Source organism: Choloepus didactylus, chromosome 8 (assembly GCF_015220235.1).
Source record: "Choloepus didactylus isolate mChoDid1 chromosome 8, mChoDid1.pri, whole genome shotgun sequence".
Taxonomy (NCBI): Eukaryota; Metazoa; Chordata; class Mammalia; order Pilosa; family Megalonychidae; genus Choloepus; species Choloepus didactylus.
Window position 1 is genome coordinate 75037718 of NC_051314.1, and position 24132 is coordinate 75061849.

Here is a 24132-nt window from a genome sequence, read left to right on the forward strand (position 1 = left end):
CCATCAGGGGAGGGGCAGGGAGCTCTCCCACATCACTCGGCCTCCCAGGGTTCCCTTCTCGGAGCCCTAGGGCACTATTACCTGCCCTACTCACAGGGCCCTTCTCAGAGATGGCCCTGGGGACCTGGTGACTGTCTCCTGCCTCCCCCACCCCCATGAACTTCTCTGTGCTCCCTGCCCTGGGTTGGGCTCACAGCGAGTGCTCAGTGCCATCAGTCCTATTCCTGCTCCTGAACTCTACGAGGCAGTGGGTGGAGGTTGTAGGGCCAGGGCCAGGCGAGGCCTGCATTTTTATCACTTTTTAAGTCAATGGCCAGTGTGTAAAAACTGGTAGATTTCACAGATGATTCTGCATTTCTGACTTCCCTTGAAGCCGGGGCAAGCAACTGGCCAGAGCTAAGAAACCAACATCCCCTTGACAGGGCCCAGGCCCTCCAGCAAACTCGGTGCCCACCAGCCCTCGGGCTGGGCTCTGGGGACCCTCACAGAGCCAACTCCCTACTCCTTCATCCCCATTGTGCTCACTCATACATGCCCCTGTTACCATCCTTTTCTCAAGCTACTGGCTCCAAACACAGGCCCTGCATGCAGAACTGTTCGAGCACATTGGACCCTCACATAACGCTGGGATGGAGGTGTCACTGTCGTCCCCACCATGCAGATGAGACTCACAGAGGCTCTTGGAGATCGAGTAGCTTGCTCAAGCCACCCAGATAATAAGAAGTTGCAGAGCTGAAGCTCAAACCCAAGGCCACCCAACCACAAAGCTCGTGATCTTCACAGTGTGGGGCAGGGATGTGCAGGCAATCTCCCTCCCACAGGACGGGAAGCTCCAGAAGGACAAGCACCATCTCTGCATCATCTCTGGTTCCCAGAAGGTGGCTGGCACCCAGTGGGGCAGATGGGTGGAGAGCCGGGCCAAGGGAGGGTGCAGTGGGCACCTCCCCATCCCTGCCCACTGGCCCTGTGGTGCCCACCCTGGTTGGTGCAGTTGGCGTGTGTCTCGTCGCTGTAGTCCCCACAGTCATTGTCGCCATCGCAGGTCCAGTGCACGGGGATGCAGCGGCCGCTGTTACACTTGAACTGGGTGCTAGAGCAGGAGTGGCTGCACCCGGCCTCGTCACTGTTGTCCCCACAGTCATTGTCTGAGGGGAAAGGGGACAAGGGGAGGGGAAACGGGGTCAGCAGAGCAACCTTCTCTGTGACCCCAGCTTGGGGCCCCCACTCCCAACTCCCCATTCCCATCCTCCACCCCAAACCCCCCACTGAGAAAATAACAAACAGAAAAGACACAGAAACTGCATAGATTGCAGCATGCACCATGGCCCGTGCAGCTGGGGCGGGAAGAGGCAGGGGGGCTCCAGGAGGGCCCTTTCCCTGAGTCCTGGAAAGGCTGGGGCTGGGGGACAGGAAACGGTCTTTCCCGTCTTTGGCAATTGGTGGGTACAGGGTCTGCTTGAGTCTGGGGTGAGGCAGGAATTTCTGGTCGTGGAGGGAGAGAAGTGGGAGGAACAGAGGCGACTCTTCTCTGCTGGGAGGGGAAGGGGCACAATCAGGCCCCCCTGAGGGTGGGCAATGCTAGGCCGCTCTCCCCCGGGGCCTGCAGCTGGGAAGAAGGGTCGGGGTCCACTTCTGGCCAGAATGCGCCTGAGCCTTCTGAATGAACATCCCTAGGCCTCGGGGCTCCAGGCTACCAGACTTCCCTCCAGATTTATAGAAAACTTGCTAAGTGTGGGGCCTGGCTGCCCCCCAGGGTTGTGTTCCTGCCTTTTTTCTAAGAGGATTTGCTTCTCTCGCTCACTCGCTCTTTCTCCTCCTCCTCCCTATCACGATCAACTCCTCTCCTCGGAGTAGTTTCCTCTGCCCTCTCTCCTTTCCCTTCCACTGCTTTCTTTCTCCCTCTGCTTCCTGCTCTCTCCTTGTGGCTTTTTCTTGACGTCCTGGGAACTCTTGGGGAGGGGAGCTGCCTGAGGGGCCTGGAGGTGCCCTGAGGCCAGGCTGGGGCTCTGGGGTGATGGTGCATGTGCTTCTATGCACTGACCGGCAGGCTCAGGACAGGTCTTTTCGTCAGAGCCGTCCCCACAATCCTTCTCTGAAACACAGAAACCGCCAGGGCAACCATTGACACACGAGACACGACAAGGGTGAGGGGCAACATGGCAGTGACCAACACATCCTCTCACGCTGTAGCCAGGACGAGAGCCCCTGGCGCAACACGTCAGGACACAACACCAGACACACCCAGAGCCCTGAGGCAGCGCACGCCCTCCCCCCATCCACCTGCCCATGGTACACTCAGCGGCCCCTCAGCTCGGGGCTGACATTGCCGGGTCTGTGGCTGATCACCAGGTGGGCTCCCGAGCGAGGAGCCCGGGGGATGCACCAGGACTCCAGGGGATGGGGGTTTGGGGGAACAAAGGTGTCGGGCACTGGCTCTCCTTGCTCTGGCCCTCTGGCCCTCTTGCTCATCTGTCTCCCCGGCCCCCCAACTCCAACACCCTCCCCACTACCCCCCAGAGGTGGGCCGCTCAGGCCCTGCCTGGGGTAGGAATAGCGCTGATGGGGGGTGGGCAGGGTCTCCCCTTAGCCCATCTAGGCACCCCCATGGCATTTCTGGCTCCTCCACTTTTCTCCCAGACAACCCAGTGGGGCTTCACTCTACTGGAGAGAGGCCCCAGCTAGGTTCTGAAAACCCCTTCTCCCCGTCCAGGGTCTGACTGCAGCTTCCAGCTGTCCGCGGAATCAGGGCAGGAGGAGGAGGCACGCTCTCACCATTGTCACATCGCCAGTTGATGTTGATGCATCTGCCATTGTTGCAGGTAAACTGAGTCAGGGGGAAGCAGGTAGGATAGGCTGCCAGGGAGAAAGAGTAGGTCAGTAGGGCACACCCAAGGTCATACAGCGTCATAGCACCGAGTGGGGTGGGCATGGGGGGCTCTCCCAGCCCGTGGCCAAGTCAGACAGGGAGCGACGGCCAAGCGGCACTGCTTTGTCCTGGAACTCTGCTCACTTATTCCTGCCCCTGCTAGCATCCTTTTCCCAAGCTACTGGCTACCAGACACAGGCCCCGTGCGTGTGCTTTCCGAGCATGAGTGTGCTGGGCCCACATGGAATGCTGGGATTTAGGTGCCCCACTGTGCCCACCGTGCAGATGAAACTCACTGAGGCTCTTGGACATTGAGTCACTCGCTCAAGGCTCCAGCCCCCACACCCCCCTCTCCCCCAGGGCTAGTTCTCATGGGCCTCTCCTCCCTTGGGCCTGCCCGGCCTGCTGTCCATCCCCTCTTACCACACAAGGCCGACTCGTCGGAGCGGTCCCCACAGTCGTCGTCCAGGTCGCACGTCCAGGAGATGGGGATGCAGCGGCCGCTGGCACAGGAGAACTGGTTGGGTGGGCAGGTGCGGGCTGGCGGGCGGGGACAGGCGTGAGTTCTCAGAGTCCTGCCCCCTCTCCTCATTTCCTTTTCTTTCCTCTTATTCCCTATCAGGAAGTCTTCCCAAGGGCCTCAAAACTGTTTCTCTTAGAGAAGTCCAAAGCCATCGGTGCCCTCACACCAGATGCTTCACCCCATCTCTCTCTCAGCCCCTCTGTCCTCCTTGGGCCGGGGCCCAGCACCCCGTCCCCTCTTGCTCAGAGCTCAGGGCCCCCTCCTCTCTGCCCTGAGCTCCTCCGTCCTCTTCTCACGTCTCTGTCCGTCCAGGCCTGGGTCTCCCGTCCATCCCTACCTCCCCCCCCTGAAGGGTGTCGGTGTTGTCCGCCCCACGTCCCACACCTGAACAAGTGACGTTGGACTCATCTTCACTGTTCCCACAGTCATTGTCCCCATCACAGAGCCAGCGGTTGGGGATGCACCGGTTGTTCTCGCACTTGAATCTGTCCGAGGGGCAGGTGTGCTGATCTGGGGAGGGGACAGTCAGTGGTCAGCGTGTGGGTGGAGCCCCAGCACCCTGCCCGGGCCCTGCCGGCCTGCTGTCCAGCGGAGAGGGGCGGGGGACTCACGGCAGAGGGCCGGGGCCTCGTCGCTGTTGTCCAGGCAGTCGTTGTCCCCGTCACACTTCCACCGCTCCTGGATGCAGCGGCTGTTGGCACAGGCGAATTCGCCCGGCTGGCACTGGGGTGGGGGCACGTAGGATGGGTTCGCTGTGGGCACCATGGGGGCGAGAGGGGGAAAGTCAGGCCCAGATCGCGAGAAGGTACCAAGCCCCCACTCCCCGCCACTCCCAAGCAGACCTCTCTCCGTGCCCTCCCTGCCTCTCCACCAAACACCTCTCGGAAGACGCCGCCGGGACTCCCAAGGCCCTGCCCTGGTCCCTGGCTCCGACTCCACCAGCAGGAGAGAAGACGGGCCCCACAGCTCTGCAGGCTCCATCCTCCTTGCGCCCCTACACTCACCACCGCACCACCACCATCTGCCTTAGACCATCAGCCTTTGTCTGTGTCCACGTTGGTGACTTCAAGATGCCCTATCCTCAGAGCCTGCAACCCTGCACCCCCTCTAATCCCTGAGGCTTCCTGTGGGTTCCAGGGGTGACTGATCTCTCTCATAGCCCGCCACTGGGCCTGGGGGTGGGCATGGGCCCTCCTTGTCCTCACTACTGTTCTCTATTTGCCCTGCCTCCTTCTTAAAAACCAGGGTTGACTTCCATGCTGTCAGACTATACCCACCCCTACTTCTACTGGTCCCCGGGTCACTCCTTGACTTTCCTTGAGGGTTCCTAGCTCTTGGCTCAGTGTCATTCTCTCCAAGGTCAGCTCTTGGTGATTTTAACGTCCATGCAAGATGGTCCTTCCATTACCCCAGCCCCTCGGTTCCTGAAGCGGCTCCCCCACCCCACCAATGTGCTCTTGTTCCCCACCCGGCCTTGGTCACTCACCCCCACAGCTGTATGCTAAGGCCCCACTGACCCATTTTCACCTCGGGGATTCTACCCTAGGGAAACCATCCAGAAAATGGGAAGATGTGAGAAATGGCAGGAGATGGGCCCCGGGTCAGACTTCCGGGGTTCGAATTCTTGCTCTAACTTTGGGCCTCAATTCCCTCATCTGTAAAATGGGGAAAATAAAAATCCCTTCCTCACAGAGCTGTTGTAAGGAGTAAATAAGTCACTGTACGGGAAATGCTTACAACAGTGCCCCATACATAGCGGCCAACAAATGCTGGTTGTGGTTATAACTAAAAACTGGAAACGACCTAAACATACAACAGTAGAGCAGTGGTTGAATATATTATGGAATGTCTACTACATGAAACATATTTCAGCCATTAAAAATGATGCTTTAATGTGGATGGCAAAATGTTAAAAGCTGGCGGATCTGGAGATCTGGATCAGGGGTGGGGGTATGTTGGAGTTCTCTGTATGGGTTTTGTATTATTTTTGCGACTGTCTTGTAAATTTGAAATATTTTAAAGTAAAAAGTTTTAAAAAATGATGCTTACATATCGTCAAGTGAAAAAAGCAGGAAACAGAAAAGCGTGTGCAGCACATTCCCATTTATGTAAAATGAAATGCATGGAGAAATGTATGGGGCGATATTCCCCAAAATGCTAACAGTGGTTATCTATGGGTGTTGGGATTTGGGGTGAATTGTACTTTCTGCTTTCTGCTTTTCTATATTGTTTATTTATTTTTATAGTGAGCATGCCCTGCTTTTATTAAAAAACAAGGCAATTTAAAATTATGCTATTATAGAAGATGCTCATGATATATATGATCTGAAAAAGCAGAACATGTTTTATCTACAGTATGATTATAACAATGTACAAAATGCTAACATGACCATCTAAGGAAACAAGATGGAGCTCAATTTACCACTATGCTAGTAATAAAGGTGTTTGTTGGTGGAATTTGGGCTTTTTATCTCTTCTCTAATTTCCAATTTTTTTAAATTTAATTTTAGTTGCAAACACTCCATACCCATCATACATATACCCCCTCCTTCCCTCTGCCCCTATCCCCTGGTAACCTCTAATCTATACTGTGACTCTGAGAAATTACTGTTTCCAAACATCTTTTATAAGTGACATCGTAGTCACTCATCATCCATCTCTGTTCTTAGGTGCCTTGCTTATTTCACTGAGCATGTTTTCAAGGTTCTTCCACACTGCAATATGAATATAACTTCATTCTTCCTTATGGCCGAATAATATCCCATTCTGTGTACTACCACCTTCTGCTTATCCATTCATCTGCTGATGGACACTTGGGTTGTTTCTCCCTTTCGGCTATTGTGAATAATGCTGTATGAACATTGGTGGACAATAATTGGTTTGAGGCCTATAAGTGGAATTACCAGGTCATATGGCAATTCTGTATTTAACTTTTAAGGAACCACCATATTCCCTTCCAGATGCCTGCACCATTTTACATTCCCACCAACCATGCACTAGAGTTCCAGTTTCTCTGCATCCTATCCAATACCTGTTATTTTCCATTTTTAAAATAACAGCCTAATTTCCAATATTTTGAACTATTGTTATATAACTTTAATAATGAGGATAAAGACTATTTTCCTTCTTACATGGTCTCTCACTCAGTTTCCCCTAATCTCCAAGCCCTCTCAAGCTTCCCCAGTGCCCAGGCTTCCTCCAAACCCCTCGTCCGCCCTGGAGCCTTCTCCCGCCCCCACCCCTTGCTTCCTATCACCCCCACAGGCCCCCTCCTCACCTCCTCCACCTGACTGGGACCCTCCCCTGTCCTCCCTGTGGCCTTCTCCCACTGGGGTTGGCTCCTGTTCCGCCTGCCCCGGCCGGGCCCCTCATACCCAAGCAAGTGACGCCGTCTGCATCCAGCACCTGGTCCTCAGCGCAGGCACACTGGCGGCTCCCCGGCGTGGCCAGGCACAGGCTGCTGCAGCCGCCATTGTTCACCCGGCATTTGTTGGTACCCACTGCGGGGGAGGGGTCACAGCGAGGGATGGGGGGGAGGCCGGGTTGTGGCCAGGTCAGCAGTGGCCAGAGAGAGGAGGGGAGGGGAGAGGAGAGGAGACAGAAAGGGAGGAGATAGAGAGAGGAAGGGGAGGAGAAGTGGACATGGGGCAGGAAGGGAGACGTGGAACAGAGAGTCATACTGGGTTGGCTGGCCTCTCTTCCCAAGACCCCCAGAAATCAGGGAGCAGGACTTCTGGAGAGTGCCTTCACCTCCAGAGGAGACTCAAGTCCTGGCCTAGACCCCGCCCCGCCATCTAAGTAGTCCTCCCCCAGCCCCAGCCCCAGCTCCAGGGGCGTACCTTGCTGCTGCTGAGCATCATACATGCGGATCTCAAAGATGGGAGGCCGCTCGCTGCGCAGGAGCGTCACGGTGGGGGCGGCTCCTCCTGCACCCCGTTCCAAGCGGTAGACACTGCCACTCCGGTACTCGGTCCAGAAGAGGTAGTTGCCGTGATGACACAGGCCAAAGGCGTGGTTCAGCTCAGGACCCTCGTACACAATCTAGAACGGAGGGGATGCTACCAGGGAGCTGGCAGACCAATGGGGAGTGCCAAGGAGGACTGGGGATCACTGTTTGGTTCATTTGTTTGTCTACATCCTGGGCGTGGGTCTTGTTTCCCCCACATTGGCCTGGGAGCTCCTGAGGGTGATAACTTTGCATATGGTAAGATGCTCCCTGGATGCCGGAACCTGGGAGATGAGCCGGCAAGGATGCTAACGGCCGAGGCTGTCCACACCCTCCTCCCTTGGGCTCATTCATACTCATTCCTATCTACCCAACACACACACACACGCACACACTACTCAGCAGACAGCCAGAGAGCCAGGATTCATCCATCCACTTCTTCATCCAGCAGGATCTCCTAAGGCCCTCAAGCTGCTCCTTGTCTCATGAAGGCACACACAGGGAATCCGTATGGAAGAGGGGTTTGGAGACAACCTCCAAAAGGAGATGACCCCTAAGCAAAAGCCCACCAGGGGCTGAGGAGCTGGGGTGGGCTTTCCAGGCAGAAAGAGCTGCATGCACAGTGGCACGGAGAGCAGCTGCGCCCTCACGTGTGCTGGGAACAAGCTGCCTAGTGCTGGATGCAGAGGGTGGGGGCAGAAATGAGACCACAGAGGTAGTCAGGGCTGTATCATGAAGGGACTTGTGCATCATGGGAGAGCTTGGCCCACACACCCAGGCAGGCACGTGGCTCATGAAGCAGAGCCACTGTCCCCAGGCATCTCACACTCAGATGGAGGCAAACAGCACAGACACACACCAAACACGATGTGTGTACCCAGGAGGGCAAACAGGTGGTCAAGCCCACAGACAAGATGCACGGACACTGATAAAACCAACAGAGGCCATCCTCAGACAAATAACATAACATGTAAGACACAAAAGCACACAGACACAGACATCTATAGAGACACAGATAAACACACACAAAGCACACAGGATACGGGCACATTCGCACAAATGGAGACTCGTTCACACTCAACACACGCGAGTCACTGCACCCAGGCGCATGCTGGCCCACCTTCCGGTCTGTGCCGTTGAGCAGGATGGTCTCGATGCGGTCATAGAAGGCATCCACCCAGTAGAGGCGTCCAGCTGGGATGTCCAGGCTCAGCCCATTGGGCCAGAGCACCGTTTTGGAGGTGACGAAGATATCTCGGTGTGAGCCGTCCATCCAGGCCTTCTCCAGCCGACCTCGCCGACTGTCCTTGGGGTCCTCCTCCCAGTCCGTCCAGTACATCCACCTGCGGGTGGGAGGTGGTCAGCACCATGTGGGCCGTCCCTGCCAGCATCAACGTCCTCTCCTGTGATCTCGACCATCCATGTTATCCCTAGAGCCCCTCCCAGGGGACTTCCCGCCCTGCTTAACTCCTAGCCCACACATTTCATTCATTCATTCCGCCAGTCAACAAATATTAGCCGAGCGCCTGCTCTAAGTTGGGCTCTATGCTGACACGTGGGGACCCAGCAGAGCCCGAGTCAGCCAGGACCCCAGCTCTTGTGGAGCTCACATCCCACTGGGGAGACAGACAAGAAACAAGTCAACTAGCGAGAGGTCACGTGGTGAGCAATAAAAGCCACGGAGGGAAAGGAACAGAGTGATGGGATGGAGAGTGGCCGGGCAGCAGGTGTGTGAATGCTAGAAAGGGTGATCATGGAGGGCATCCCTGAGGAGGCAGCGTTTGAGCTGAAATCTGAATTCTGTGGAGCCAGACCTGCAAATATACAGGGGTTCAGGGTGGAGGAACTCCAAGAGCAGGCAGGAGGAGCCGGGTGTTTGAGGAACAGAGAGCAGGCCAGTGCTGCCAGAACTTCCAAGTGCAGGAAGCAAGGTGCAGATGAGGTCAGAGGAGTTGCCAGGGGCAGATCCCATGGGGCTGTGCAAGCCTGAGAAGGTGTGAGCATCTCATTCTAAGAGCAAAGGGGGCCAGTGGGGGGCTCTGGGCTGGGGTTGGCAGGATCAGGTTTCCATTTATGTGTTTAAAACATCACTCCATTCCCCTGCAGACAAGGAGCCCTTCTCCCTTCTCAGCCTCCGATTCCTGACGAAGTCTCCTGCCCTAGCTGCCTTCTTCTTCCCACATACTGGGTTCACTCTCTCTCCCATCCATCCCCGAGTTCTCTGAGACTCACACAGTCCTCGGCTCCTCCCAGCCCAAGTCCCTGGAAGGACTCACCCATTGAGTGGATCCACCACAATGGCCCTGGGGTGTGTCATTTTGCCCTCGATCAAGGTCTTGCGGGTCTGGGCAGCCTTCTCCAGCCTGGCCACACTGATGGTCTTCTTGGGTCCATCATCCGTCCAGTATAGATTGTCCCCCATCCAGTCCACGGCCACGCCCTCCACATTGTGGATGCCTGTGGGGGGTGGGGGGAGAGTGATGGAGCCTCGAAAAGAATTCCAAAAGAGCCTTCCTCTGACCTCCAGGACACGTGCTCCTTTGGGCAACCAGGGCTAGGCAGGGAGGGCAGATAGCCTTTGTGCCCCGGGCAGCCGAGGGGGCTGGGAGGCTGGAGGAAGTTTCCAGGAAGAACATTTGCATTGCCACATCTGGGTTGAGTCACAGAGTCCCTCGAAACTGCATGAGGCGACCCGTAAAACTACGCGGGGCACGTCTGGGCCCGTGCGTGGGTGGGCACGGGAGCAATAGATGCACAGCTGTGGGCACGAGCGTGATGCCACATCCCAGGCCAAAAAATCCTGAACTAACAAAATGAATAAATTAGGAAGTGATTTTTCACTTAGCCAAAGGCTTCATCTCAAATGTCCTTTAAATAGCAGTTCCTCCAGTATAGTGAACCCCGATCTTTTCCTGATGAGGAGCTACTTCTGATTTCCTGCAAGTCTTATGATTGCTGACTGCTGAGGTTCTCTGAGCTGGGTGGGGGCGGGGCCGGGGCAAAGGGTGGTAACTGGCATTGGCCAGATTGACTGGCCAGGGAGCCCCATCCTGGGAGGCCTTAGTGCAGGGTTGTGAATTCCTAATCATCCCTAGGGAAGGGGCAGAACATGTACACAGATGGATATTGGACGACAATATACTGTTGACCTGACAGGACAGCTAGAGGGAAAAATTGGATTCGGTTCACAAAAACATCATTTTCTCAGTTTGTGTAAGCGTTCGGCCTTTGGCAGGACGGTGGGGTCTACCTGCACAACCCTGCATGTGTGCACACGTGTGTGTGTGTGTGTGTGTGTGAGTGTGCCCTCACTCTGGCAGGCCCCACTTCCATTTCAAGGCCTCAGGCCCATTCCAGGCTGTATGCTGTGTGCAGCTCCAGGGGCTCGGAGCCAATGGCAGACCCTGCGTTTTCCCAAGGGCTGGCAGGGACGGCCCACGCTGCCCAAACCATCCATCCTCTTGACTCTTTACGGCTCAGCCAAGAAGAGGGTCATACCGGGGTCAATCTGTCTATCCCCTCATCTCCATGCCAACCAGCCCAGCCAGCCAGCTCGCAGGGGACGGTCCATGCTGAGAGGGCACCCAGGAGAGAGGCCCAGGCCCCATGCTGGCCCGCACCCCTCAGGAGTGCCTGCACGCTCCCCACTGTGTGTGTGGTTGGGGGGGGGTCCCTCACCGTCCTTCAGGATGGTCTCCCGCTCAGTGCCGTCTATCTTCTGCCGGCCGATGAGGTAGCTGGTGGTGTCGGCAAAGTAGATGAAGCCGGTCTCGGCGTGGAAATCCAGGGCCCGGGGGTTCATGAGATTCTCGATGGGGATCATGTGTTCGTCGGGGACCTTGGCCCCCATGTCCATGCCACGGATGATGCCCGGCCGGCCCTTGCCATACACTAGGAACAGCTCGTGTTCCGGCTCTGAGGCAGGCAGGAGCAGAGACCCAAAGTCAGACGCACACACGGTCACCTCCCCACCTCGGGAGGGCCACGGCCAGCGGGGCCGCGAGGCCTGAGGTGCTGGTGCTGGGGTGGGGGCGGGGGGAGGCAGGGCAGACCCCCACCACACACAGGCATGCACAACTGTGGGTCCGTGGCCACCACGGCCTGGGGGTTTTACCTCTGCACTCTAGCGGGGGGAGTGGGGGAAGAGGCGCGTGCCCACTGCTCAGTAGTGACATTGGTGGCCCGTTTCAAAATATATTGGAATCTGATCACTCTTAACCACCTCTTCTGCTACCATCACTTCTTGCCTGGACCACTGAAGTAGCCCCCTAGCCACTCCCCTGAGGCCTACCCTCTACCCAGCGGCCAGCACGATCTCTATAAATGTGATTCAAGCCGTATCACTTCCTGCTCAAAAGTTACCAAGAGATGAAAAATTTTGTTAACGGAAGGTGATGATGGTAGCATAAAATTAATGTCACTGAATTGTTCACTTGGAAAAGGGTTAAAATGGCAATCTTTGTTATATATGCTACTACAGTTAAAAAAAAAAAAGTCACTAAGCGTTTTCATCACCATTAGAACATAATCTGACCTCTCCTTGCTCACCCCACTCCAGTCCACTGGCCTGTGCTGTTCCTCGCACATGCCTCGCTCGCGCCGGCCTCAGAGCGCACATGCTTTCTATTCCTTCTGTCAGAAAAGCTCTTCTCTCAGGTGGCCAATGGTTTGCTTCTTTGCTTCAACAAGAGCTCAGCTCAAATGCCATCTCCTTATTGGAGCCCTCATCACTCTAGTGTCTGCTTCATAGTCTTCATAACACCTATCACCACCTGAGGTTATATTTGTTTGTCTGTCTTCTCCACCAGAGAGTAAGCTCCATGAGGGCAGGGACGACATCTATCTCTTGTTCACTGCTGAATCCTCACTGCCGATCAGTGCCAGACGCATGTATGTGCTCAATAAATATGTGAATGAATGAATGGATGGATGGATGGATGAATGAATGAATGATGCTGCGGTACCTGTGTGGGAAAAGCCCTGCTCTTACACATGGGTTCAATTCCATCTCTGCCCCTCACTAGTGGTGACATTTTGGTAAGTTCCTTAATCTCTCTGTGTCTCAGACAGATGCAGGCAGGGGGTGGGGGGACGGGTAAGGAACCTCCCCCCACTACCAATCCCAGCAGGCACAGGGCCCCTCTCCCCCGTCACTCACTCTTGCACGACTTCCCGTCACTGCCCAGGCTGAAGCCAGAGCGGCAGCGGCAGGTCCGAGCCTTGTGGCTGTTGGCCAGCAGGCAGATGTCAGAGCAGCCGCCCGGCTTCCCATACTGGTCGTTCTCACAGGCGTGGCTCCGCACTGGGGGGAGGGGGAGGCGGGCTCAGGACCCATCCGAGCCCCTGCGCCCGGGCCTTGAGAAGGCTTCCCTTAAATCTGATCACACTCTCTCCTGCTGTGGTCTTTGTTCCTGTTTGCCCATTTTAGGATTTATAAGCCACAGGACCAGAATTCCTCTCCTTGGCCACAGCCTAGCCTGAAAACCCCTTGGGTGACAGCTTCAGTGGTTGGGGAGTCATGCAGCAGCCCATCCATGGCCAGCTGCTTCTGTTCTAGCCTGGGAAGGGCAACCCATGTCCCTCTGGGAGCAGAAAGGGAGAAGAGGGTTCTATGGGTGGGATCTGGAGGGTAGGGGCAGGAAGAGGCTGGCAGAGGCAGCCGAGGGCCTGGGTAGATGGCTAGGAGAAGCAGTCACAATATGAAAGAATCGGGGTTCCTAGAGGAGGGTCTGTGGAGGGGTGGTGATCCCCAGGGCCCGAAGCTACCTTGGGCAGAGCCAGCTGTGGAGGGGCTGTGGGTCCCGCTCACCTCGGGGCTGACGCCGCTGGTGGTAGATGTGGAGTGCACCGCCCTTGTCCACACGGGTGACGATCTGGTACTCGGTGCTGTTGAAGCGATTCACGCGGATCACACTCGTCTTCTGCTGGGCGTTGGCATTGTCCGAGTTGGTGGCGTAGAGATAATTCTCAAACACAGTCAGGCCGTACAGGTGCTCAATCTGAGGCAAGCAGGCAGAAATGGTCAACACGAAACGAGCAGGGAACACTCCCTCCCCGCCCCTGGAGAGCCCCTCAGCTTCCCATCCAAACGTCATCACTCGCATTCTGAAATCCACGCTACAGTTTTTTTTAACTCCATGCTTTATTCCTGTCTCCTCTGAGATCTTTGCTCATCAAAATCCCAATCATCCTTTACAGAGCAGTGCTTTGAAAAGCTTCTGGAATCTTCTGGCCAGAAAGCACCTCTCCTTCCACACCCTGTTTCTCTGGGTGCTATCCAGTGCATGGAGAGGTGATTTGTGAACTTATCCCCCCGACTCTACTCAAATCCCTTGAGGACAGGGACCACGTTCCTCAAGGAACTAGACACACAGTAGACGCTTTAATGATTTCAGACTGAATTAGATTTGGGCTCTAAACTCCATCCACAGAGAACATCCTTAGCCCAACCCCAGCCCCTACCACTGAGGCGTGGAGATGTGCAGACGCAGCCTTATGACAGCCGCCTCGCCCCACTCGCCCCTCCGCAGAGCTTACCGAGGGTGACCAACCGTCCCGGGTTGCCCAACACCAAGGGATTTGCTGGTTCATGGGACTTTTTGGGCTAACACCAAACTGGGGTGGTTGATCACCCTAATTATCCCAGAATGGAGGCGCCTCTCTGCGCCGACAGAGCTTCTAGACTACATTCAAGTACAATTTCCCAGTCGTGTAACCTCAGGGAAATCACTTCATCTCTTTGAACTCATGCTTTTTTCATCTGCCAAAAGGGAACTAAGCCATCTGCCTGCGCATTGCTCAGGGGTCATTGTAAAGATCGAATAAGAAAAGGGGAAGTAAAAGATCTCTCTAAAATTACTGTTCCTATCTGAGTGGAAGCCATATCCCATCTTTTCCCTGAAGAGCTCATGCTCAACTCCCACCCCCAGGAGGGCCCGGGGCAACCGAGCTCCCCACATCGTCTTCCCCCCTTACCAAGGGCTCTGGACAGTGGTTCCCCTCACCAGAAGGCCCCGGATCATGCTCCCCTCCCCGAAGCCCCTGACAAGACCCCCTCACCAGGATGCCCTGGATGATGGTCTGACGGCCTTTGCCCTCGTAGTCCACCACCTCAATGTAGTCCAGGTAGGCATCGGCCCAGTAGACGAGGCGGCTGACCAGGTCCAGCGTGATGCCGTGTGGAAACACGATCTTGCTGTCGACCAGCTTGGTGCGGTTCTGCCCGTCCATGTCACAGCGCTCTACCTTTGGGATCTGCCCATAGTCAGTGAAAAACACCTTCCTGCGGGCAGAGGGCTTGTTAAACGGGGCCTGGGTATCAAGCACCCTTCCTTCCACGGCAGCCTCTGCCTCCCCGCTTCCGGGCTAGAACTCTCGCCCGCCACTCTCACCCCATGGTAGGGTCCAGTGCGATGCCCTTGGGGTTGTAGAGCTCCAGGTCCAACAAGGTCACACATGTGTCCCCGTTTCGGTTGCAGACAAAGATCCTATCGTCGATGTCATCCACAAAGTAGAAGTTGCCAGTCAGCCAGTCGATGGCCATCTGTTCCACGTCTGGAGAGGGTGAATGAAAGAGTTATTGTGGACAGGTCCTCCAACAGACGTGCCCGTCCCTTTGCTGCTGCAGAACCTGCCTCTTTCGGGACGTTCCCTTCACCAAACAGGCTATGGCTCTCTCCCTTCCCTGAGCTCCTGTGGGAGTTGCCCGCAGCATCACATTGTGTCTTGTATTCTTGGACATCTTTCCACATATCTGGTCTTTATGAGTAACATCACACATGCCCCACAACCCCCCAGGCTGAGCTCAGGGTCAGTACCCAGGAGATAAAGGGTCAATGCTGGCCGACTGGTTGACTGGCAGGTTTTCACCAGCCATGAACAGGGACTGTCTTGAGGTAACAAAAGCGAGTGAGGACAGGTCAACTAGCTCATTCTAATATATATATTTAAAATCTGCTTTTACTTGAGATAACAGGGCCCAGGTTAAGTAAAACATTCTACATCTCGGCTTTTGGCTGGACTTTTATCAATTTTATATGGTAACTGTAGTTATCTTGTGCTAACCAGAAGCACTGGCTGGAAGCTATACATGTTGCATGGATTTTAAAGACGGAAAAGCAGGGTACTCATCAAAAAACACAGTTTGAGGAGAAGTATTTTGAAACATGGGGCCCAAAGAAATGGAAAAGGGAAGGTTCTTGGTGGCAAAAGGTTGGGAACCAGTGATGTGGGCCAAACTTCCTCTACTTGCCTCCATTCCCCTGTTTCCTCATGGTTCCTATTGCTCAATTTCCTCATGTCCTGGGGAAAGTCAGAAGGAGGGGGGAATAAGAGATGGGGCTGAAGGAGACAGAGCATAGGAGGAGGCCCATCAAAGGACCTGAAGGTAAACTGAGGCTTGGCTCAGAAAGAGAAGCTTCAGACGTGTTGAGATGGGGGACAGCTGGTGTCCACACTCAGTTTAAGCCACGGTTCTGGAAGAGACAGACGAGGCCAAGGAGAAGGGCTGAAGAGAGGAGGCGGGGGCAAGGGCATCAGGAAGTCTAGGAGGCAGGAAGTCTCAGGGGCAAGGACCTCCTGCTGGCCTTCTCCAGACCTCCCTCTCTTCACTCACCACTGCCCCCTCCAACTCCTACCACCAGAGGTGACCTCTCTTGCAAACTGAAAAATTTCCAAGGCAGTGACTCCAGAATCCCAACCTTGCACTCCACTGATAACAATTACCCCAACAAATAAAGACATCTTTGGACTACCGACCCTGGCTGAAAGCTTTCCCCTAACACCCATTCTCAACCCAGCAGGGGTTATTCTGGCCCCCTCTGCTACAGGTACAAGGTCTTGGCTTTCTACTCAGCACCACCCCCATCTCCCCAGGGATCAGGGGCTGTTTCCTAACAGTAGGTGGGGGGGGGGGGCAAAGGGAACAGGAACATGGCTCCCTAGAAACTTGGCCGGGCCCTGACACTGACTCACAGTCACAGGACTTGGGGAGGAAGGAAAGAGCCAATTTGAGGCCCTCATCAAACTAGTTTCCTCCACAGGTCGCCTCTATTAACCCCCCACCCTGAGATGACTGGAGAAAGAGGTCACAGGGACGAGGGGTCACCCCTGGAAGTGCTGACACCTCCCCAAACCCTGCCTCTCTCCTCTGGGCTCCCCGAGCCGTCCCAGCCTGACGCGGTCCCAGGGCGAGGACAGAGTCACCTGGGGGGTCTAGGTCCCCAACCACGCAGGAGGAGAGCCCAGTTCAGGAGAAAGGTGATCCAACTCTCTGCCCCCCACACACTGTTGCCACAGAGAAAACAGATTACAGTGAGTGCTGCTGGGCCACCTCCAAAGGAAACCAAAGTCCCAAAGGGAGGGACCTGCCCAAGGCCCAAGGCCGCCAGCAGGGAGGTTGAAAGGCAAACAGGGCTATGTGCCCTTGACTTGGTGGGCACAGCAGGGGTCTGGGGGCTCCTGGCATGTATACTGTTTTCCCAGTACCAGCTGGCACGGCTATGTCCTCCTTTCCAACTTCCAGAGGCTTCCCTGAGTCACTGCCCGGCTCCAGGCCTGGCACACCCTGCCCTGCTCCTATCCAGCCTTCCCTGGGCAAGAGGGGAGGAGGAAGAAACCTGCAAAGATCTGATGGCCCTCACCCCAGGTGCCGCTCCACAATCATCCCAACCCAGCATGTGCCCATCCTTGGAGCCTCCCTCCCAGCCTGGATCCCCTCCCAGTTCTGGGAAGGAAGACAACGGGAGCGTCCTTGCTCTCAGATATTTACCCTCAGTCGGGAGGTGGGGGAACTCAAGCCATCTCCCCTTCCACCTCCCCAAAGGCCAGGCAGGGCCCCACTCAGCAGGCCAGTGAGGGTTGGCAAGAACCAGAGTCCCGGGCCGGCCTGGCCTCCTCTTTGGTATTTTTGCAGCTGGAGACTATTAGTTGCAAGCAAAATCCTTTGTTACCCAACCCCCCTCCACAGCATTATTTTCCTCTCTCCTAAAGTTCAGATTCCTCTGCCTGCCCCCACCACATACACACTCGCACACATGCATGCACACGCACATGCACACTCGTAAGCTTGGCCATCACTCAAAGGCCAGCTTAGAGAGACAAGCTCAAGTTGGGAGGGGGGTACCTTCCCTCCAGGTGGGCAGGTGAAATGCCAGGCTATGGCAGAAGGGGTTGTGAGCATTCTGGCTCCACAAACCCAGAGGGCAGCTGTCTCTTCCCAACCCAGGCTTCTCAGGGCTGGCCCACCCCAGCGTTTGCTCCGGAAGGCTCTGGCCAAAACCCCAAAGCCTGAGGATGGAAGAATCTCAGATAAGCCAAAGAGAAGTGTGTTGAGGGAGGAGTCTGGGGGTGTGTCTGAAGGCCAAGGTGCCGGGGTGCAGGCACAGAGAAGGGAGGTTAGGAAGCTGGGAGGGGGCTGAGGAAGACACAGGAGAGACCACAGCCCGCTGTGATGACTCAAAGGACTTTCAGTTCCAGGTCCCAGAATAGACCTGGGGTGTGCGTTTGTAACTGCCGAGCCTTCCCCACACCCCCCTCCCCAATGCTCAGTACTCTGTGCTCCCCACAATCTCCAGATTTTCTCAACTTCTCCATCGTTCATATTGTTCAATAGGCATTTCCCTAAATAGTGGCTGAGTTCTCCCCAAAAATGGCCCCCACACCCTAGTTTCAGCTGTAGGATTCCAGTCACTCTCCCTAAAAGAAACTCCAGGAAAGAAAGGGACCTCTGTGCCCTTAGAAAATTTCCCCAACACATCCACACACCCAAAGATTGTAGGATAGGGCACGAGGTCCCTGGGTGGGGAAAGGGAATCCCATTTCCACTTTAGTTAGATCTCTAGCCAACATACTTGATTCTGGCTTGGTGAGGATCTGGGGGGGGCTCCTGGTGTGTGGATTGTTCGCCCAGCACCAGGCACCTCCCTGCGTCCCTTCCCATCACTCTGCTCTGCCCTGAGCGCAGCTGGGCTCTAGACACAGAAAGCCTGCTTTTGAATCCTGGTTCTATCCCCTTCTAACCGTGGGACTCAGGACAAGTTACTTAACTGAGTCTCAGTTTTCTCATCTGTAAAATGGGATAGTTCATTAACAACACTTAGCACCAGGACTGGTGCACAATAAACACTCCACAAACTGGGGCTAATGTTCGGACAACCACCCCATCCCCTCACTCCAGCCCCATCCATCCCCACCTTCTCCACCAAGTTGCCATCTGTGCCTCCAGCCGGACCCCTGAGGCCTCCTGCCTAAAGGTGGGCCCTCCAGGTGGGCAGTTTGAGGCTAACACCTCCAATTCTTCAGGACCAGTTGAGGCTCCTGGAAGATTTCCCTATTCCGGGCTCCCGCAAGCCCTGGTACTGTGAGGGCAGGGCGATGGCTTTCAGCTCTGTCCCCAGCACCTGACACACATGCATTGATTCATTCAGCAAATATTTATGGAGTACTGAGTCCTCACTCTGTTGTCCTACAGCTGGTACATCAATTTTTCCCCTTCTCATTTACTGCCGGGAACCTCCTTCTCTGGCCTTGCTGAGACTCGGAACACCCCAGGACAGAGGAGAGGACGGTCTGCTGCTAATCTTTGCTGCCGTGGGAGCCCTCCTAGCAGGGGAGGGGTCTGGGGGCTCGGGAGGTGGGAGGGGAGACCGCTGGGGCAAGCAGCTTTGCTAAATGCATGTCCTCACGCTCCTCTGTTTCCTGACGCGTCCTGACTTCAGCTCCTCCTTGTTCCACCAGCAAGGCCAGGGCTCAGCCACACGGCGTCACTGCTTTCCCCTTGGTGCCCTTCCTGCCCTGTGGTTCTTCCAACCTGGGGTCTGTGCCCTGCCCCCTGGCCCCACTGGCCGCAGGCCCCCAAGAGGCGTCTAATCCTGGGTCCCCAGGGATGAGACGCCTGGATTCTATGTTCTGGATCTTCCCACTATTGAGAAATCCTTTCTGGGCTCTGAAACACATCTCTCTTGCTTAAGTTGCTTCCTTTGGCTTGAAAACAGGGAGGGGGCGTGTTGGGAGCAGGCTGGGTGGAAAGGCAACTTCAAGGAGATGGCGCGGGAGGAGAGGACAGGGCTGGCTCTGTGCCGGGAGACGTGGGGCTGGCCCTGCCTGCGGAGAGGAGTGGAGCGAGGAAGGGGCTGCGACGGGATGAGGAAACTCCGAATGGGAATGGGAAGCAAGAGAGCCAGAGCGCAGGGGGCTCCAGGCCAGACAGTGGGGTGGTAAGAGCACCCCCTCCCACCCCCCAACATTCTGACACTCTTTGTGGGTCAGAAAGGCCAAAGCAGTGGGTGCTTGGCCTTCCCAGGTAGTCTGGAGTATTCCTCAGGCCAGGAGTGGGGGGCCAAGAGGGCCTGGGGCGGGGGGCAGTTCAGCGGGATGACAGCACCCCTTCCAGCCGGGGCGCCCGTCCATCACAGAGGGGCTGCCGTCTGCCCCCTCACTGTCTCCCCGCTAGACGATTCGCTACCTCATTTCCTGTTGTGATTTTAAACACACAAAAACAAAGAGCGAGGGAGGGAAAAGTGAAGTTGGCCAGCTGGACCTGGGGACCCGTTTCGCAACCTTGCCGACTGCAGCCTAGGGGGCCTCTTCTGGGCCTCCCTGTCTACCCCCTTCCCATCCCTGTGCAGCATGGTGCAGCGAGGGAGACCCTGGGACACCCGAGGACCCCTCCAGAGCACCCCTCACACACAGTCCAGAACTGCGGAGTGACTTCAGCAGACCCTGTCTGCAGCCCCAGAGCCTCCCTGCACCACACCCCGCCCCCTCCCGGCACCCCTCTCCAGCAGTCTGCCCTCACTCTTTCCCTCTACATGGAAACACCCTCTGGCCTGGGAGAGCTCTGCAGCTGAAGGGAGGACAGGGCAGAGGAGCCCAGCCTAGGAAATGCAGGGCTGGGGTCGGGAGACTTGACCCCCAGCTCTGCAGGAGGCTGAATGGGGCATGAGGTTCCTCGAGGGCGTGATCAGAAAAGTGGAGGGGGCTTTAGGGGGGGCAGGCCAGGTCCTGGCTCTCGTACTGCCAGGCCAGTTGACCCTGCTGGGCCTGTTTCCAGAACTCCAGTCTTTTACGCACCACCTCCAAGATGTTTGCCATGTTTATGTTGCGCTTGCACTATTATTTACTTAACTATTTCTTTAAATTAAATCACTTTTCTTATTTTGCTGCATCCTAAGTAATCTATGAAATCATAGATTTGGAATGCCAATTGTAGGAGTTTCCTAATGAATATTAAATCAAAACATAACTATTACAATAAAAAAATGACTGTTTATGTGTCACTGACAATGAAGGTAGACCCACTTTGGGAAACGTATTAAAAACCGAGGGATTGGTCTCGTGCTCTCTATAGGGTCTTCCAGCCCTCGGCTGTCACGTTCTCCAGTCCTTACAGACCTCCCCATTCTGCTAGGACAACAGCAGAGGTGAGGATGGGACTGAGTCCCCAAGGGCCACCCAAATCCAGGCCAATAAAAGACCCAACGCCGGGGGAAGGGTCAGCAGTCCAGGGCACTGGCCCTCGGGTCTCCCGACCACTCCTGAATACACACAGAAGGGAAGGAACTGGGACTGAGATGGGAAAGCACTGGACTTTGATCCTGAGCCTGGCTCCCAGGAGCCTTTCCCTGAAGCTGCACCAACCACCCGCAGAGCCTTGCAGGGCCCAAGGACTCACACATGTCCCAGGACCCATGTGAAACAGGCTAACTTCCTGGCCTCCTTCCTTCCTTCTATTCTATTTCTGTTTCCAGCATTTTCTCTGGGGCCGGCCTCCCTTCAGCACCCCTCAGTTGTGAGATTCCTCCCTCCAGGCCTGCCCATCCTGCCTGGGGCTCAGCCTAGGGATCCAGTGGGGGCCAAAATCACAATAAGGAATGGGATGATTGCAGGGAGGGCTGCCCCAGAGGGTGAGAGAAGGCAGTAGTCTTTCTTCTTCACCCAAACCCCCTTGGGGAGCTAATTGCAGGCCAGCAGCCCCTGCACAGGTGAGTGCCTGGGATGGGCCACTGAACACAGCAGGGCCGGCCATTCAGCCCCTCCTGGGCAGGGAGATGAACTGGGGTTGGTGGGGGCATGGGGGGGGACTGGGGAACGGACTCTTCTGACATCCTCAGTGCAGGGCCCATAATTAGTTTGTGGGATGAGAGCAAAATAACCATCCTTGGGGTGACAGCCAGACATTCAGGCGGCATGGGGCGTGGGGTGGGGGCAGAGAGGAGGGGAAGGGACAGAGGCTGAAGCAAGAGGCACCCACTCATTCACCCAACTAGCATTTCCTCCCAGAACCTCCATCTCTTCCAGCCTCCTGGACTCTGCCCCAGAGGGGCCCAAGAATCTAGCAGACTGGGAGGCAGGCTCTGTTTGCCAAGGGAGGGGGTGCCCACCTGAGGTTATTTCCTGCTTCTCCTGGGAAGAAAGGCAGGAGAGGGGTCCAGGCCAGAGCAGAAGCTGAGGAGCTTCCCATCATGGCATCCCCTAGCCCTCTCCCTGTGAGCCCGCCACTGGGCCCTAAGGCCAGACCAGGGAGGCAACCGTCAGAGCTGTTTTCCCAGACAGGCCTGTTGGGTGGGACAGTGGATGGGAGCAGGGGAGGACAGCTGCCTCATGGGGTCTTGCCCCAATCCCACCCTACCTGCCACCTCCTCAAGGGCTCAGCCAACCAGGCTTGGCAGCCCCCAGCCCAACACCCAAGGAGGGCATATGTCTGATCACAGATGAGCTTGGGCATCATCGAGCATGCTCTGCAGGACCCGGAGGCCGAGGCATAGACAGTATGAACAGGCCCCAGGGAATGAGGGCTCTCAGAGCACCCCTGTTCTGGGGCCCTCCTGGAGCCCCCCCCCCCCTTGCTGGGGTCTTAGTCTTTGGTGGGGAATCACCCGCTGGGACTGAATGAAGAGAGTCATAGATCTTTTAGAGAGCCCCAAGGTCCCTCCCACCTCGCCATCCTAAACCTCCTGTGGGTGTCGTCCTGGCTTCCATTTCCACTTCCATTTATCTGATCTGGACAGACAAGCTCACACCTATTCTGCAGATTTGGAAACCAAGGCAGAGACAGGAACTTCTGGTTGGCTCAAGGTCACTGAGCCAGTTACCCTCCCCCAAGGGTCTGATCAGCCACAGGCCACAGATTCTTGCCCTCATTCCAAATTCGGTGGAAATGTGATGACACCAGATGCTGATTTTAAAGCTGTTGGGTTTTCTGTTTGTTTGTGTTCCAGCAGTTGAGATGAGAAGGGCCATTCCAGGCAGCGGATCTATGCCTGGCAGGGCTCCCGCCCCATCCCCTGGAACATCCCTTTTCCACCCCTAAAACAGCAAAGGAGAGCTCAAAGTTCATGTGGCCCCAGCCCTCCAGGCTCCTCCCCTGGTCTCATTCACTGCCACAAAGCAGAAACCCCACAGCCCCTGCAGCAGGAGATGCCCCCGAGGGAGATGCTGGGCCCAGCCAGGCCCTGGCTCCTTTGCCCTCGGTCACAGCGGAACGGGGCTCCCCAAGGCTCCAATCCCCTTCTTATTCTTGCCCTGGCTCCCACTGCACGGGAAAGCCCCTAGGCACTCAAACCATCACTCCTCTCTCTGCCTCCACGAAATGGAAGAATCCCTGGTCTCCACACACTGGTCATTCATTGTTCCCTCATTTCTCCTCCACGTCCTTCTGCAGCCTGGGTCAGAAAGGCAGAAGCCATCCAGACACTTGTCTCCAAGAGAGGGGCCCCAAACAGGCATCGTCGTGTCCAGCCCCCCTGCCGCGGCCTTAGTCAGTTTAGGCTCCTGCCCCAGAGAGGGATTGTCCTATCGAGCCTCTGCCTCTGCCCCAGACAGAAGCCATCCTGTCTAATCTCCTGGTCCTGCCCCACTCAGGGCCATCCTCTAAGGCCCTTCCCAGCTTCTGCCACAGCAGGACCCATCCTGCCCAGGCTCCCCGCCCTCCCCACCCTAGCTGGGAGCAGGAGACTCACGGTGCAAGCTGAGGGAGATGTTGATGGTGTGCTCATCCACAAAGCCCTTCAGGCCAGGCATGCGGGCGCACTTGAGCTGTGTCTGGGCAGCATTGTCCCCAACGTGCACCCAGCACACTGTCTCGTTGGCATAGCTGAAGTCCATGGCCGTGGTCTGCCGCGTGCTGGTGGGTGTGATGGTAGACACCTGGGCCCCGCTCAGGTATGTAGCCAGGATGTTCTGGGAGTTGGCGATGAGTAGCACAGGGGGTCGGTCCACGGGCTCTGGGGACAGGGGAGAGGAGGGTCAATGCAGCCAAGAGCCCTGGGACCTCTCAGGCCACTGCCCACCAGGGAACGGCACTGAGGGCGCCTAGGGCCGTGGCTGCAGGTGACCCCACTCACCATTCTTGGCCTTGCAGGAGCGGTTGTCTGGCTGCAGCAGATATCCTTCGACGCAGCCACATGTGAAGGAGCCATCCGTGTTGGTGCACAGCTGGCTGCAGGTACCGTACACCGAGCACTCATCAAAGTCTGCAGGAATAAGGCAAGAGCTTGGTTACTTCCAGAGCAAGGAGAGAAGGGAAGTGGGTGCCTTCACACACCACTGGTGGGTGTGTCCATCCTTACAGCTGCTTTGGAGACAATTTAGCAGAGTCTATTAAAACTTGAAATGTGTGAATCTTATGACCCAGCAAGTCCATTCCTGGTACCTACCCTGGAGAAACATCCGCACATGTGCACATCCATTCATTCATTTGGTAAAGATTTCTGTGCTGGACATACTGTTCTAGGCTCTGGGGATACATCCATGAATAAAACAGACCCAAGAGATGCTTTAGGGCTTAGTCCTGCCACA

General features: G+C 56.0%; 1 protein-coding gene across 1 annotated transcript in view; it reads right to left on the reverse strand.

Annotated features, from left to right (window-relative positions):
* Positions 1 to 24132, reverse strand: part of LRP1 (LDL receptor related protein 1) — an 80932-nt gene that overhangs the window by 39513 nt on the left and 17287 nt on the right. Inside the window, exons 5-20 of the mRNA XM_037845189.1 lie at positions 23679 to 23807; positions 23295 to 23558; positions 14727 to 14889; positions 14395 to 14617; positions 13145 to 13334; positions 12494 to 12637; positions 11014 to 11250; positions 9612 to 9792; positions 8456 to 8678; positions 7229 to 7430; positions 6764 to 6889; positions 4001 to 4141; positions 3774 to 3899; positions 3290 to 3406; positions 2773 to 2853; positions 978 to 1145 (exon numbers count right to left, since the gene is read on the reverse strand). Of these exons, the coding sequence (XP_037701117.1) occupies positions 978 to 1145; positions 2773 to 2853; positions 3290 to 3406; positions 3774 to 3899; positions 4001 to 4141; positions 6764 to 6889; positions 7229 to 7430; positions 8456 to 8678; positions 9612 to 9792; positions 11014 to 11250; positions 12494 to 12637; positions 13145 to 13334; positions 14395 to 14617; positions 14727 to 14889; positions 23295 to 23558; positions 23679 to 23807 (2715 nt within the window). The remainder of the gene's footprint in view (positions 1 to 977; positions 1146 to 2772; positions 2854 to 3289; positions 3407 to 3773; positions 3900 to 4000; positions 4142 to 6763; positions 6890 to 7228; positions 7431 to 8455; positions 8679 to 9611; positions 9793 to 11013; positions 11251 to 12493; positions 12638 to 13144; positions 13335 to 14394; positions 14618 to 14726; positions 14890 to 23294; positions 23559 to 23678; positions 23808 to 24132) is intronic.